Genomic DNA, 14352 nt, shown 5'->3' on the forward strand with positions numbered 1-14352 from the left:
GCCCCACTTTATAAATTAATTTAATAAATATTCAGATTTGTGCGTCACTTATGTGGTGGGTGACATGAGCTGCGTCGCTTTCTACATAAGCGACGCAAACACATTGTGCGTCGCTTATGCAGAAAGCGACGCCCCTGTAATTTTTCCGCGGAATCGTAAATAGAGCCCGCATGGAGCGTCACTTGGCACTGAGATGCTCAAATGTTTTGGCATCAATAGCATATGCGTTGCTCGAAAAGCGACGTCCAAAATGTAATGCCTCGCTTTTTTAGTGACGCTAATTAGACTTTTTGTAGTCGTGAGTTTGAATATTTCTTGCAGCATGCTCTAAAAATTACGCAAATATTGTAAATTATAACAAATATGGTAAATATATATAATAAAAATAAACTTCGTTAAATTACAATTTTATCATAAGTACTAAAAATATATATTGAAATTAATTCCTTTTTATTTTACTCATAAATCCTATATGTTTACCATAATTCTAATATATTTATTGCAAATAAATACCATTAGTTGATGATATCTTTTTATTCTTTGTTGCGGTTTTATCTCTTCAGTCACTATTCACCATGGGATACGAGATATCAGACATGTAAACCAAATACTTCAGTATATTGCAAACGGTACACGTCTTACCAGCAAATCAGAACTGCGATACGATAACGATGTGTAATATTTTTTCTCCTTGGAAAACTCTCCAATTTTGCCTTCAGTCAAGAGGCCATGACAGAATTTCAGGACTATGACCTCAATATATTGATCAATTATCTAAAATTATTTGCTCAATTTTTTATCAATCATAGAATGCTTTCTTCAAACCCAATCCCACCTTCAAAGGTCTTATCATTCCGTAAGAAATAGGTTTAAACTTATTTTCGTAATTTTTAAAACCATTCAAAGCGAAAGTATTTCAAAGCAGACTAATTAATTAATATTTGTTATCACGCTTCAAGATTATTTGACTTTGTGCATATAATATAATATCTTAAACAGTGTCGATGTCGAACATTAATATACACTTAACATATTTATACAAGGTCGTCAAACACAGACCGAGCTTTTATTGATAATTTAAAGATGTTGCGTTAACTTATGGATCAAGTAAGTATTCGTTATTTTTTCAAATATTTATTATAACTTTGTACACATATAATTGAAATGATATAAGAATAAACGACGCGTGGTAAACAAGACATGAAACCCTATAAAAACCCCAGGCCACAACTTAAAACTACTCATCAAATAACAAAAACAACACACTTAAAGCAATCTTTAATTGACCATGAAGACGATGACAGTACTCTCTTCCCTCTTCCTCTTTTTCCTCCTCTTCTCAACGTCTTTCGGGGCTGTCCAAGACTTTTGTATCGCCGACTACACATCCCAAGAGACCCCGTCAGGGTTTCCTTGCAAAGAGCAATCAAAAGTCACGGCAAGTGATTTCGTGTTCTCGGGACTCAGGCCCCGCACAAACACGTCGAACATTCTCAAAGCAGGGGTGGCCGGTGCATTCTACAACAACTTCCCAGGTGTGAACGGGCTAGGGATTGCCTTGGCTCGTCTGGACTTGGACGCTGGTGGTGTCGTCTCTCTCCACACCCACCCGAGGGGCTCCGAGATCCTTATCCTCATCGAGGGAACCCTAACCTCCGGCGTCATTTCCTCAGATAACAAAGTATACCTCACGACCCTTAAGAAAGGCGACGTTATGATCTATCCTCAAGGCCTTTTGCACTTCCAATACAACTCCCCAAACTCGAAACCAGCCACGTTCTTCGTTGGGTTCAATAGCGGCAGCCCTGGCATCCAGTTCGTGCCATTCAATTTGTTCGGAAACGATTTCCCTACTGAGTTGATGGCAGCCAACACCTTCATCGACCCCGTCGAGATCAACAGGCTCAAGGCTATATTCGGTGGAAGCTAGAGACATTTATCCTTGTGTATTTGTAGCATTATTGGTGTCTCAAAATTCATGGTGTGTTTGATTAAGTTCCGTTGATTTGTCTCTGTAATAACCCAAGTTATGTGGGGCTTGTTATTTCTTCCGTTGTGTTACCCTCTTGTACTATCATCACATAATAAACAGAAACAAAACTTGATGACATCAGTTTTGATTTTTTCTCTTATTTTTTTTTTAACAAGAACACCGTTATATTGAAAACATGCAAAATCCGATTACATGGGTGGTGCTTCATGAAAAACCCGAAACAAGCCCCAAAAAAGAAAACAAAGAAAAAATAGGGACACCCGAAAAGCAAACATCCTACAAGCCTAATTGTGAAAATAACTTCCTAGAGTTTGTAAAACAAAAAACCCGCCCGCTGCTCCCTGATCGCTGTTCCGAATGAAAATCAAAACACCATACTAAAATCCACGAAACCCAAAAGCATCCTCCAAACCTCCTCTCAATCAAAGCAAAAGACTTCATAAAAATCCGGAATGAATCCTCATGAACTTCGGTTTCCGTAAGCTAAGTAGATAGGCCATTTTTCGAAGACCTCTTTTATCCATTTCGATCTTCTCAACCTTTCCTTTTCGCCGCTTGGGAGTAGACACCACCTGTGTTCTACACCACTTTACTCTATCCCATTAGACTTCGGAGACTCGGCATCCCAAGAAAGAGTGGAAGGAAGAGGGATTATGGAATTCGGGATACTGTCTTCCTCGCTGCAGGAGAACGCATCATAATCGAAGAGAGCCGCCATGCCATCCAGAGCCTCGAGCGTATCAAGATGTGCTGAAGCTGTCTCCAAAATCAGCCCTTTCCCAAGATCTGGGGAGCTGAGAACTCAGCACATTCCTTGAAGTGAATAAGAGCCTCATTCTTGAAAGAAAAGCCTCACTCTTCGATCCCAAATCGTAGCCCTTTAGGATAAAGAGTGATCGGAGATCCCCGCCCCCCGAACCGGACGTGAAGGTCTCCTGTCATCCGGCTCTTTGCATGAGAGGAGAATTTGTTGTCTTTCTGGTCAGTAATGGAAGCAATCTTCCCTACAGTCGTAAAATAAGAGCACCTGGCTTTGCCCATTCACAAGCACTCGTTGGTAGGGCCAAAAGGCGAAGAGCGACCTCTGGCGTTTGCGGGTTCCCAAAACCTCTTCTGCTTTGCCAGCTCTGGAGCCATCAGAGATCTTCGAGCCGAGCGGAGTGACATGAACAACTGGAGAACTACGAATACTTCCTTCTTCTCCTAGAAGCTTCTTTCCTTTCGAACCCCGGATCATTCGAGAACACCTCCTGCAAACACTTCCTGCGAACCCCTGATCTTTCGAAGAAGAGTGGGGAACAAAAGACTGCTCGGGCTGAACTTCCTTCCCAATTCTTTTCTGGCCATGCACTGCCTCTACAAAACTGACTTCCTTATTGACTTCCTTGTTGACCTCACACCGTTGAACCTTGTTATTGTAAGATAGATTTGATGACCATTTTTTAAGAGTCGAACTCATAATCCTCACAAAACCTCTCCATCCGTTTCTCTGAGAGCCCTCTTGGGATTAGAATAATTCTGCCTTTTCCTTGGGCCACCTTCAAGAGCCTTAAACAAAAACCTCTCTTGTTGACCATAACATCCACAATTATAGAGAATCCGTTTCCAACGTACCTCCTCCAAAATCTGACCTCCGAAACGAATGCAAAACATTATTCCACAATCTCGACCAACCAACAAGAAGCAACCCTACTCAGAAGCAATTTCCTCTATCCTCCAAAAGACGAACGGTTCCACCATCTCTTCCGAGAGACACCGAGAAACGCTTATCTTCTATCTCACAGAAATCTACGTAAACATTGTCCCTTAGAACAACCATGATCAGGCTTCCTGGCTAGGGCTGACAGAACGAAGGAAAACGGCGATGAAATGAAGCATCTTTCAGAATCGGAGAGAATTTTTTTTTTTTCCAAAAACTCTGCTCACGAAGAGACAAAAAGATGTGGACGAAGCTACGGAAGCCGAAAGAAGCTGGAAAAAGACATGAAGGGCGGCGCATGGTGTACACGCGCGACGGAGACTCGGGCGCGTGGGGAGAGTGGGACGGTGCGTGGTTTATTTCCGGAAGTTTTACAGGGGTGGTGACAAGTAAACATCAATTTCTCCGATCATTTTCAGTGAGATTCTAAGAGAAAAAGAGAAAAAATAGTGTTCGGTGAAGGAGGGAGGAGAGTAAAAGAAGGGGATTTCTCTTATGTATTGAATTAAATAAGAGATGGAGACCATTTCGCTTTTCTCGCTAGTAATATTTATATCACGTACTTTATTTATTTATCGTTCAAATATTGCAATGAACTACATACACTAGCTAAATGAACTTATATGGAAAGATTACTTATATTATTATCGAAAAAAATAGAATGAAGTTACACAATAAGAATTTCCAAATACGAAGTCATTAATTCCCACAACGAACCAAGCCAACAATGCGACTTCGAGATCAGATTTGGTAAATCCGCGAGCTTATGATAAAGCTCAATTCCACTTCACCATAGGTACGGGTCGCGGATCCACCCATATATAGCTTATGTTGGACTCGAGAGTTCTGTCGATCTTGATCTTAAGGAAACATATCAGCTACGATGCATCTGTACCTACAGCGATCAAAATGAGAGCAATAATTCTTTTTTCCTTGTCTTTCAAAAACGATAATAATGGCAATTTTAAAAAAAATAATAATAATCATTTCCATAACAAGCAAGTGGTTAATGGATTTACCTTTGGTATGTCGCTACTCCGTTCCATTACCTCGAAATCTTTGTCAACGTCAACCGACAACGTTTCCATAAAGCGAATATGGACGCGAAAACAGTTGACGAAGAGCTATTAACTGTTTAACAGACAATAAACAGAGTCTTACAACATTCTTTTCATAGACAAATACGCATTATCCTATAGTTGCCAATAAATCAGTAACATATCATGAGCTTAAATACAACATTTTACTCTTCTGGACCAATCAAGAGTAGAAGTTTGAAAACCGTGAAACCTCTACTTCATTTTCTAACGGATCTCAATTTTGGTTAATATTTCGGCCACTAAAGAAAAAACACATGATAACCGACTTCTAAATGTACCTTACGGCATATATTTTCAAGGGCAGGGCAGCCGGGGACGCTGGTCGAGGCAACACTGGCCGAGTAAAAATTGAGATTAACATAAATGTTATACTCTGATTCAGACTCCAATCCTCATTGTTGCAGAAATGTACTCTTTCATTTTCATTCACTATGTTCAAGTGGATGAGCAATGCCAAGACTGTCAAGCTCTCTCCAAAACTGGTTCTCTGCATTTGCGGCTCTCTGGATCTTTTTCTTCTTTCCCGTTGTGAAGAGTTTATGTTTTGTCTGTCCAAAACCAAGAAACAACATAAAAATTTAGAAAAGAACACGAGATTAGATTTTTTGTCTTCGAAGTATCATAAAACTTAAGGCACAGGTCATCGATCGATAGCTAAATGTTATGCGTTCTACTAGATGGTCTTCTATTCACGATATTTCTGGCAGCGTTGGCCGTATAAAAATCGGAATCAGTTTGAATGTCAGACTCCTCAAGGAAAAACCCGCACCTTGAACAAAGCCCCGCAATGGCCTTCAAGTTCAAGACTCTCGACCTTTGAAAACCTTTGAAGTCGATCCTCCTGAACTTCGAGCTGTCATATAACAAAACATAAACATCATGGGAAAATCATTTTTGAGACTTTTTCTTCATCTCTTTTTCCTTCCTATAGTGATTATGTACCTGTTATTGTACACAACAGTTCTTAGCAAATCGGCGATCAACAATGCTCATGAAGCTGCTCTTGTCCATCAACATCCAAGCCAACGCAATCTTGGAATTCCCTAAGACCTTCTTGTTGACTTTGCTGGATCCTTGGTGTTTCTCCGAGATGTTGGGAGAGTGACGAAGAAGCGATAGCCCTTCCCCTAACTCGGTTTTCTTTCCCACCAAGCTATTCAGTTCCATGTCCAGCTTTCCAAAAAAAAAAAAAATCATTCTTTTCTGCTTAACTGTCTGAGAAATGGGCTACAAGAAAAACAGAAAAAAAACACTGCTATTTTTTTTTTATCTCGACGTAAGATTCCCTGATAAATCCTGGTCGGCCACAACCAAGGTGGTCTATAAATTACTTTTAAAGGAAAAATCTAATTCCAACTCACAAAACGAAACAGCTAATAGGAAATTTAAATTCTTAATTTATTCATTGAACAAGGTAGAAGTAAGTAGGTTTGTCTCCCAAAAAAAGACTCTAACTTTAGTTCACGAAAAAAAAAAAACACATGGAAGTAAGCCAATCACTAACAAAAAAATAATGACCTTTGAGTTTGAACTCGAGTTCTAAATAATTTCCTTATAAACTATAACCAAAACTTGAGACAATACTTGGATACACAATTCGAAATATAAACTTAGAAAACAGTGGAAATATCGCGCGATTCTCATAGATTTAATTCCCGAAATGCAAATTTATTGATAGTATTTAATAATAGAGTTGAATTGAATGGAATAGCACGTATGAACCATGAAATCAAGACACAGATCGCCAATTACCTATTCTCTACTTGCAACAATAAGTCCCCAAATTTAGAAAAAGCAAAAATAAATAAACTCAGATTCAAATGCTTGTCAAAGTAAAAACAAAACCTACAACAACGTATCATATACTCAAACAGAAATGTCGGAACAAGTAACCGCTTTTAAAAAAAAAATATTCGAATAAATCATTTCCATGACAAGCTAGTGAGTAATGGATTTAAATTCCAACTCACAAAACGAAACAGCTAATAGGAAATTTAAATTCTTAATTTATTCATTGAACAAGGTAGAAGTAAGTAGGTTTGTCTCCCAAAAAAAGGCTCTAACTTTAGTTCAAAAAAAAAAAAAAAGGTAGGTAAGCCGATCACTTACAAAAAAATAATGGCTTTTGAGTTTGAACTCGAGTTCTCAATAATTTCCTAAAACTATAGCCAAAACTTGAGACAATACTTGGATATACAATTCATAATATATACTACTAATGTTTCTAGGTTAACTCTAGCATCCTAACTTGTCTGATTGACGAAGCTAACATAAACCAAGAAAATGGTGGAAATATCGCACGATTCTCAAAGATTTAATTCCCGAAATGCAAATTAATTGAGAAAGTACTTAATAAGAGAGTTGAATTGAATGGAATAGCACATATGAACCATAAAATCAAACCACAGACCCCCAATTACCTATTCTCCACTTGCAACAATAAAACCCCAAATTTAGAAAAAGCATAAATAAATAAACTCAGATTCAAATGCATGTCAAAGTAAAAAAAAAAACTACAACAACGTATAATAAACTCAAACAGATATGTCGGAACAAGTAACCGCTTTTAAAAAAAATAAATAAATAAAAAAAGATTCGAATAAATCATTTCCATAACAAGCTAGTAAGTAATGGATTTACCTTTGGTATGTCGCTACTCCGATTCATTGAAACACCTTCATAATTACCGTCATTGCCCTCGGAATCCTCACCTTCAACAACACCCAAAGTCTCCATGGCATGAATCTGATCATGGAAACAGGTTAAAAAGAGCCATTAATTATATCTCTCCAAATAAACATAGTTTTACACCCTCCTCGTAGATGTATACACACGATATAATTGTTGTCACAAAATCTGTAATAAATCATGAGCCAAAAAGGGAATCCCTTAGGTCATAGGTATTTTTCTAATAGATCTCAGATTTCGTTGATATCTCGAGAAAAAAATAAATAAATAAAAATAAAAATAAAAATAAAAAATTTCCGTCCTTCAAATTATTTTTTGAAGAAATTAAAGGTATCATAGAGCACAGAACATATCATCAATTTCAAAAACCTAATCTTATGAAATGTAATTGAACAAAATTCAACCTTAATCTTATGAGAGTCTTTTGCTGAACTAATTCATTAGGTTAAACAACGACATCTCTACACATAATGATATGTGTGACGAGATTGATATAGTTTTATGTTTCACACCAAAGAAACAAAGAGAATCTTAGTGTTCTGCGTAGATGTATATATACCATGCAATTGTTGTCTGTAAATTTCGTAAAATATCATGGGCTATAAAGTAATCGCTTCACTCTTTGATAGTAATTTCGTGATAGATCGCAAGTTCGTTGCTATTCAGCAACAAAACAAAAACACATGAATCAGGTTATAAAAGGCAAAGAGAGTTCATAAGAAATCGCTGAGCATAGACAACAGGAAAGCCAGAAAAATGAAATTGGACAAAAACCAACCTTCATTTGCTCAACTAATTTATTAGATTGATTGAACAACGAAATATACAGAGAATAAAATGCGTGCTAAAAAATAAAAATAAACTAAGAAAAATGGAATAAGAAGAAATCAGAAATAATACCAAACAAGTTACGGCGCCGCAGAAGAGACCAAAACTGAGACAGGGTAATCGATGGGAGATTTCGAGGCTAACGAAGGTTTTATACACATATTTTGTGCCATTTAAGGTAATGGGGGTTCAAACCTATCCACACGAATTGCAAATCGATGTAATTTTTTTTTTTTTAAATTACCTACAATTTAGTTTTATTTTGAATGGACATGTGTAACTTTTATAGATTTGTCTTTCCTTTTCGAAAACAAAAACAAAAAAAAAAACAAAAAAACCCTTTATTATGAGTGTTTTTTTTTTTTGGGTGCTTTTTCATAATAATAACAATATAATTATATAGATAAATATACAGATGAACAAATACTAAGAAAGAACGATTGCAATTCTTCCATATTAAACAAATTGATGACTTATGTCCTTCTCTTAGTTTTAGTAGGTTCTTACGGGAAAAAAAATAATAAAATAAAAAATAAAATAAAAAATCAAAATTGTCATCATTGTGGGCATTATAAAATCATCGACGTGATACTTCATAATAGGTAATTTTTTTCCCTCGAAGACGGAGAGATATTTTGTGTGATTCAATTTTTATTTTGTGTGCCCGTAATGGTATAGTCCATGGTGCCGTCCCATCCATACGAGTAAATGGTTCACGAAATTTCAGAAATCAAAGTAGCTATCACACTCCTCTTTTAACTCCACATCTCAAATCACGGTGGCATGGAATGTCCACAGCGAAGTCATTGATGCTTGCTGCAATATATCAACAATGGTCTTTAATCCCTTCATAGTCGAATATGGGGAAGCATTGTTGCATGAGGAAAAAGATTATCGGGACACTATTTATCTCTACCGCACATCTAAAATATCCAGGGATAGGGAAAGGTACAAGTTAACATCTTCTGAGGACGAGACACCATTCGAAGACTTTAAGGGCATGTTTGGTAGTTCACTCAAACTGTTTTTGTTTTCTGTTTTTGTTTTCATATAATTGTAGTCTAAAATATTTTTGCAGTTGTTTTCAAATAACTGTTTGGTAAGGATTTTAGTTTTTTTTTTTATTCAGTTTTTTGTAATTGTAGTGTAATAATTCACATAAGAATTAGACGTCGAAATATATACTAATTGAAAGTCTTTGCTGCAAATATAATGATCGTACCTTTAGTAATAATGATTGTTCACAAGTTCATCAGAAAACATTGTTTGTCTTTGTAGTCAATATAACAAATATCAAATTTTGATACCTAATGTTGACTAAAAATAGTGAAAACTCATGTGTTCGACGAGAGGATCACGACCAATTAATAGCTTGTAAAATAGAGTTTCGATTGTTTAAAGTTTGCCATAATTGAAAACTTAAGTTTTCCAGGGAAAGAAAACAAATTCGATAATCAAAAGTGAGGAAAATGAAACGATGTTGATAGGAGTGAATGAAATGTCAAGAGGATATATTAAAAAAAAAAAGTTAAAAAAGTTTAGTGAAAAAATTAGAAAACACCTAAAAACAGTTTTCTGATTTTCTTCATTAAAACAGAAAACAGTTTGAAAACTTTTTGAGTTGTATTCTGAGAATCATCAAACAAACAGTCAATTCAGTTTTTTCAAAAAAATGTTTAAGTTAAAAAAATCAAAAACAGTTTTCAAACGAAGAAACAAACAGGGCCTAACCTTCTTTGGGCCACAGCTTTTCGATGCGGCAATTATGTGACGTAATGAGCATTAGTTGTCATTTTTATTTCATTTCTGTTTCAGACTTATTTGGTGGCATTTATTTCCTCTATATTTTTTTTATTCTATTTAAAGACCATATAGGTCACACTATGGTTGTAATCGATTAGCTTTTTTATAGTTGAAAAAACTCGAGCTTGAACAACCCTTGCGTTTTTCTCTCTTTCATATATCGCTCTACATCAGTTGGTATTAGAGCCAGTCTGACCGCCCTCACCACCACCATGGCTCGTCGAGGTCAACATGGAGGAATTCCTTATCACGAGGCTGATTTAGACGTGAAGAGTTCGCTGGATTCCGTCAACTATTTGAGGCTCTAACTCGCTCCGTGGAAAGTGCTTATGCAACAGCAACCCGAATCGCAGTTAGCTCTCATCGACGGTTCTGATACCGACATGGATAACCCATTCACATCAAACCTCGTCGATCCGCTCCTAGTTCATCCGCGTGCAGACAGTTTAAAGGGCGACATGTGTTGAGAATCGGCGTTCAAGATGGATATTCCCGAGTTCCACATCAACAACGAAGAATTCTGCGACTGGCTTGTCGCGCTCGAAGAAGTCCTCGATTTCAAGTGGTGTTAGGATATCGGTGAGCCTTCCTCATGGCTACCCGGTTTCGTGGCCGCGTAGTCGCTTGTGGACCCAGACGAAGGCGCAATGCACACGTAGAGGAAAGGCGAATATCGCTATATGGGAGAAAATGAAGAAACACATGTGTACCGCTTTTCTTACGTACAACTACGCCCGTACATTGTATCAATCTCTCTAGAATATCTCCACCAAGTTACAAGATCTATCACAGATTATTCGATGAAATTTTTCATGCTCATTGCCTGGAACGAGATTGCCGAGACAGTGGATCAAACCGTCTCCTGCTACATTGGAGGGCTACACGTCAAATCCAAGATGTATTGAATATGTTTGATCCCGTAACGGAGGCCGAGGCACATCAGCGCACCTTCACAATCGAGAAGCAACAGTCTCACCGTGCCTATAGCGCGGCCCCAGCGAACATGAAATAGCCCTAACCCGCCCCCGTTGTTGTCCCTTGCGTAAATCATGTGCCTATCCAACCCATCCCCGGTGCGAATCAAATCACGCCCCCGATCGTTGGTGGTGGTCTTCATTGTTTCGGATGTGGCGAATCGGGCCATCGTCGAAATAATTGCCTATAAAAATCGCAATGTGGCTTACTCGCAAAGGAAACACACGAACTCTTTGGCGATCCCTTCTTTGATTCGAAAAGCCATAGATCACGGTCAATTTATAAGCTTCAAGAGTGGAACTTAAAGCCCGCGTATTGACATCTCTTCTTCGCCGATGACTCGCTCATATTCTATCGAGCCGATTTGAGGGACTTCATGGTCCTTCAGCATCTCTTGGATCTGTATGCCTCGGCTTCCAATCATATTGTGAGTTTTCAATAATCCGCCATAAACATCAGCCAGAGTCAGCCAGCATCGAAGCTGTCATACCCCGGGAAAGTGGGGTTTGATTATTGACTATAAAATAAACTAATAAACTTTAGAGAACTATCTCACAGTGCATACTCAGTCATTTACTTCACAAGTCCAAAGATAAAATAAACAAAACTCGAAATAAACAAATTTTTATTTGAGTCTCCCCTCTCTCATCAGCTGTAGGAAGAAATCCCTTTCAAGCCCATGTATGACATGGTCATATCCTGCATCACGTCATGGTCATGGTGGGATATAATGTTCTCTTAAGCAGGCCGTGAAACCCTCATAAAGGCGGTGGCTCTAGCTCTTCCTACTTACTCCATGAGCGTCTTTCAGCTTCCTTATTCTTTTTTCGACGAAATGAAGTCCATTATGGTGCCTACAAGAAGAGTAGTAGTCATTACTTATTTACATTTGATGTAATAAAGTCTTACGAAGACTATTGCTTGTAACTGCTGAATAATTAATAAAAGTTGAAACTTTCATTCATTCTTCTTTGTCTGTTTGAAGCTTTATGATAAGAATTAAAGACATTTTTGTTATAATTGATCTAGGATTTAAGAAAAAGTTTAACGCTTCGTTAAGCGGCGGAATTTTAAAAAATTTCTTTTTCAAGTAAAACAGTTTTTACTAACCTAGACGAAGTGCAAGCACATGTAAATAAAACTAATATGAGCATAATAAATTTACTAACCTCTTTAGAAGCTTGAACGTTGATGAGCCTTCGGAAGGTTGATAACGTTCGTCTCCCTCGCAGCACGTCTCTCTTTCTTTCCTCGGCGACTCGAGCAACCACGAAAGTTTCTATCACTAAATCACTCGAAATAAAAGGAATTAGTGTGTGGGCACTTTTAAACACTACGACTTAAGAACGAGTCTTGAGGTCGCAGAGCTAAACTCTAGGTCAAATGAGGACCTAGGTGCCAAAACAATAAAACGAAATTGAACAGAGAGAGAGAGAGGATTGGCCAAGCTAGAGAGAGAAGCTCTCAAATCTCTAGAACTTTGGATGAATGAAATGTGAAGAATGGGGCTCCTATTTATAGGAGAGGTCTCACCTTCAATAAGATAGTTTCCTCTTCTATAGAATATCACATATTCATGAGCAAAAATTGCCCATTTCCCCTTTAATTCACTCGGCCAAGGCTCCCTTTTAGAAGGCTTGGATTTGTTTCCTTTTTTGTTCCTTGCCTTTCCTTTTGTCAACTTGGCCGATTCCCTTAAGCATCCTTATGCAAATTTGTTTCCTCTTTTTCTTTTGGCAAGTATCTTGATACATTTATGCACAAAAAATTCTCTCTTTCTCTTAGGTATTTGGGCGCCCAACATCATTCTAGAAGGAGCTTCTAGAAGCTTCTTCGTTTGTTCATGACAACATGAAAAAGGCCCATTAAGAATTTTCAATAAAATTCTTATGAAATGAAATTAATCCACAAGGCCTAATGATCAAGTCATGGCCGAGTGTTATTAAGTCATCAAATGACCTTGTCAAAAAATTTATTGACATTCATTTCATGCTATGTCTCAAAAGACAAAAATACCATTTTGACAATTTTCGTTCTTGTTTTGACTTAGCTTCCAGTTTAACTATTCCTAATCGATGTGATTCGTGACAGTGGCCTCATGGATCCAAATGAACAACGCTTGAGCTAAAATACTTGGACTCAAAAGTTCACAAACATTTTCCAAGTTCAGCTTAATGTCAACTGACTCCACTAAAGAGTTGACACTGAAAATCTCTCGGTCCAAATGAATTTATTTTCTACTCAAGAATTCAACCAAATTGTAATGAGTGGATCCACAGAATATTATCAGTGTTTACCCTTCATGAATATCATCAGCTAGTCGGGATTTACAAAATTACCATTTTACCCTTCTAGCTGTTATTTCCTCAACTCTTTTGTCGCTTGTGAATAAGTTAGAAACGATGTATTGACGAGGAGCTAACAAGTCACATTGTTTCATCCAAAAGAGTCAAGACTCAATTTGGACACTGGCCAGTTCATTTATTCACACTCCAAGGAACAAAGCATGAGGTGATATACATTGCATTTCAGCAATCTTGTACATGAATTCCATGTCTATGAGAACTTCACAAAGTTACTCATGACATTCTCACAACTCAGTACTTCACCAATAGGCCTTGTTCGGAATCACACAGTGAGTCCGAACTCTGACTTTCTCAAATGAGAATACTAAGGTGTGAAATGACATGTCTCATTTCAGGATTAAGGTAAGCACGATGCAATTCATACATAGTGACTTCGAGACATAAGAGGTTAAATAGTTTATTCTTATCTTGTCTCTAGAAGTGCACTGGTCAATTCAGTACCTTCGGAAGATACCTAGAAGAACTATAGAGTCTCGAACTCTCAATGCCTCATAACCAGACATCATAGATTCTTCTAACAATCATACTGAGGTCAATAGTCCTTTGACCCTTAGATTGCGAATATATCGTTTTAAGCAAACTACGAAGAGTTTGTTCATGCAAATCTACATTTGTCTCTTCGTAAGTTGTTTAGTTTGTTTATGGACTAAAGACTAATGTTTTATCATAAAGCTTCAAACAGACACGGAAGAATGAATGAACGTTTCAACTTTTTATTAATGAATAAGCAATTACAAGCAAGAGTCTTCATGAGACTTTATTACATCAAATGTACAATATAAAGATTACAACTCTTCTTGTGGGCACCATTGACAACAATTTTTGACCCCTCGTCTTTGACCTCTTTAACACCTTGGTCCCTGATTAAAAAAAACTTGCAGTCTTGACCCATTATTATAG

General features: G+C 37.4%; 1 protein-coding gene and 1 pseudogene across 1 annotated transcript; one reads left to right on the forward strand and one right to left on the reverse strand.

Moving 5' to 3' along the window:
• The first annotated feature begins 1223 nt into the window (after positions 1-1223).
• LOC149378984 (germin-like protein pseudogene) lies at positions 1224-2130 on the forward strand (annotated as a pseudogene).
• A 3431-nt stretch (positions 2131-5561) lies between these two features.
• LOC149378985 (uncharacterized) lies at positions 5562-8435 on the reverse strand. The gene is made up of 4 exons (XM_089604236.1): positions 8381-8435; positions 7433-7537; positions 5735-5965; positions 5562-5645 (listed from the first exon to the last, which is right to left on the reverse strand). The coding sequence occupies exons 2-3, from the start codon at positions 7526-7528 to the stop codon at positions 5738-5740; spliced, it is 324 nt and encodes a 107-aa protein (XP_089460362.1). The 5' UTR covers positions 7529-7537; positions 8381-8435; the 3' UTR covers positions 5562-5645; positions 5735-5737.
• Positions 8436-14352: the final 5917 nt, after the last annotated feature.

Source organism: Urtica dioica, chromosome 12 (genome assembly GCF_054948205.1).
Source record: "Urtica dioica subsp. dioica isolate 48M chromosome 12, U.dioica_male_clone48M_v1_H2, whole genome shotgun sequence".
Lineage (NCBI taxonomy): Eukaryota > Viridiplantae > Streptophyta > Magnoliopsida > Rosales > Urticaceae > Urtica > Urtica dioica.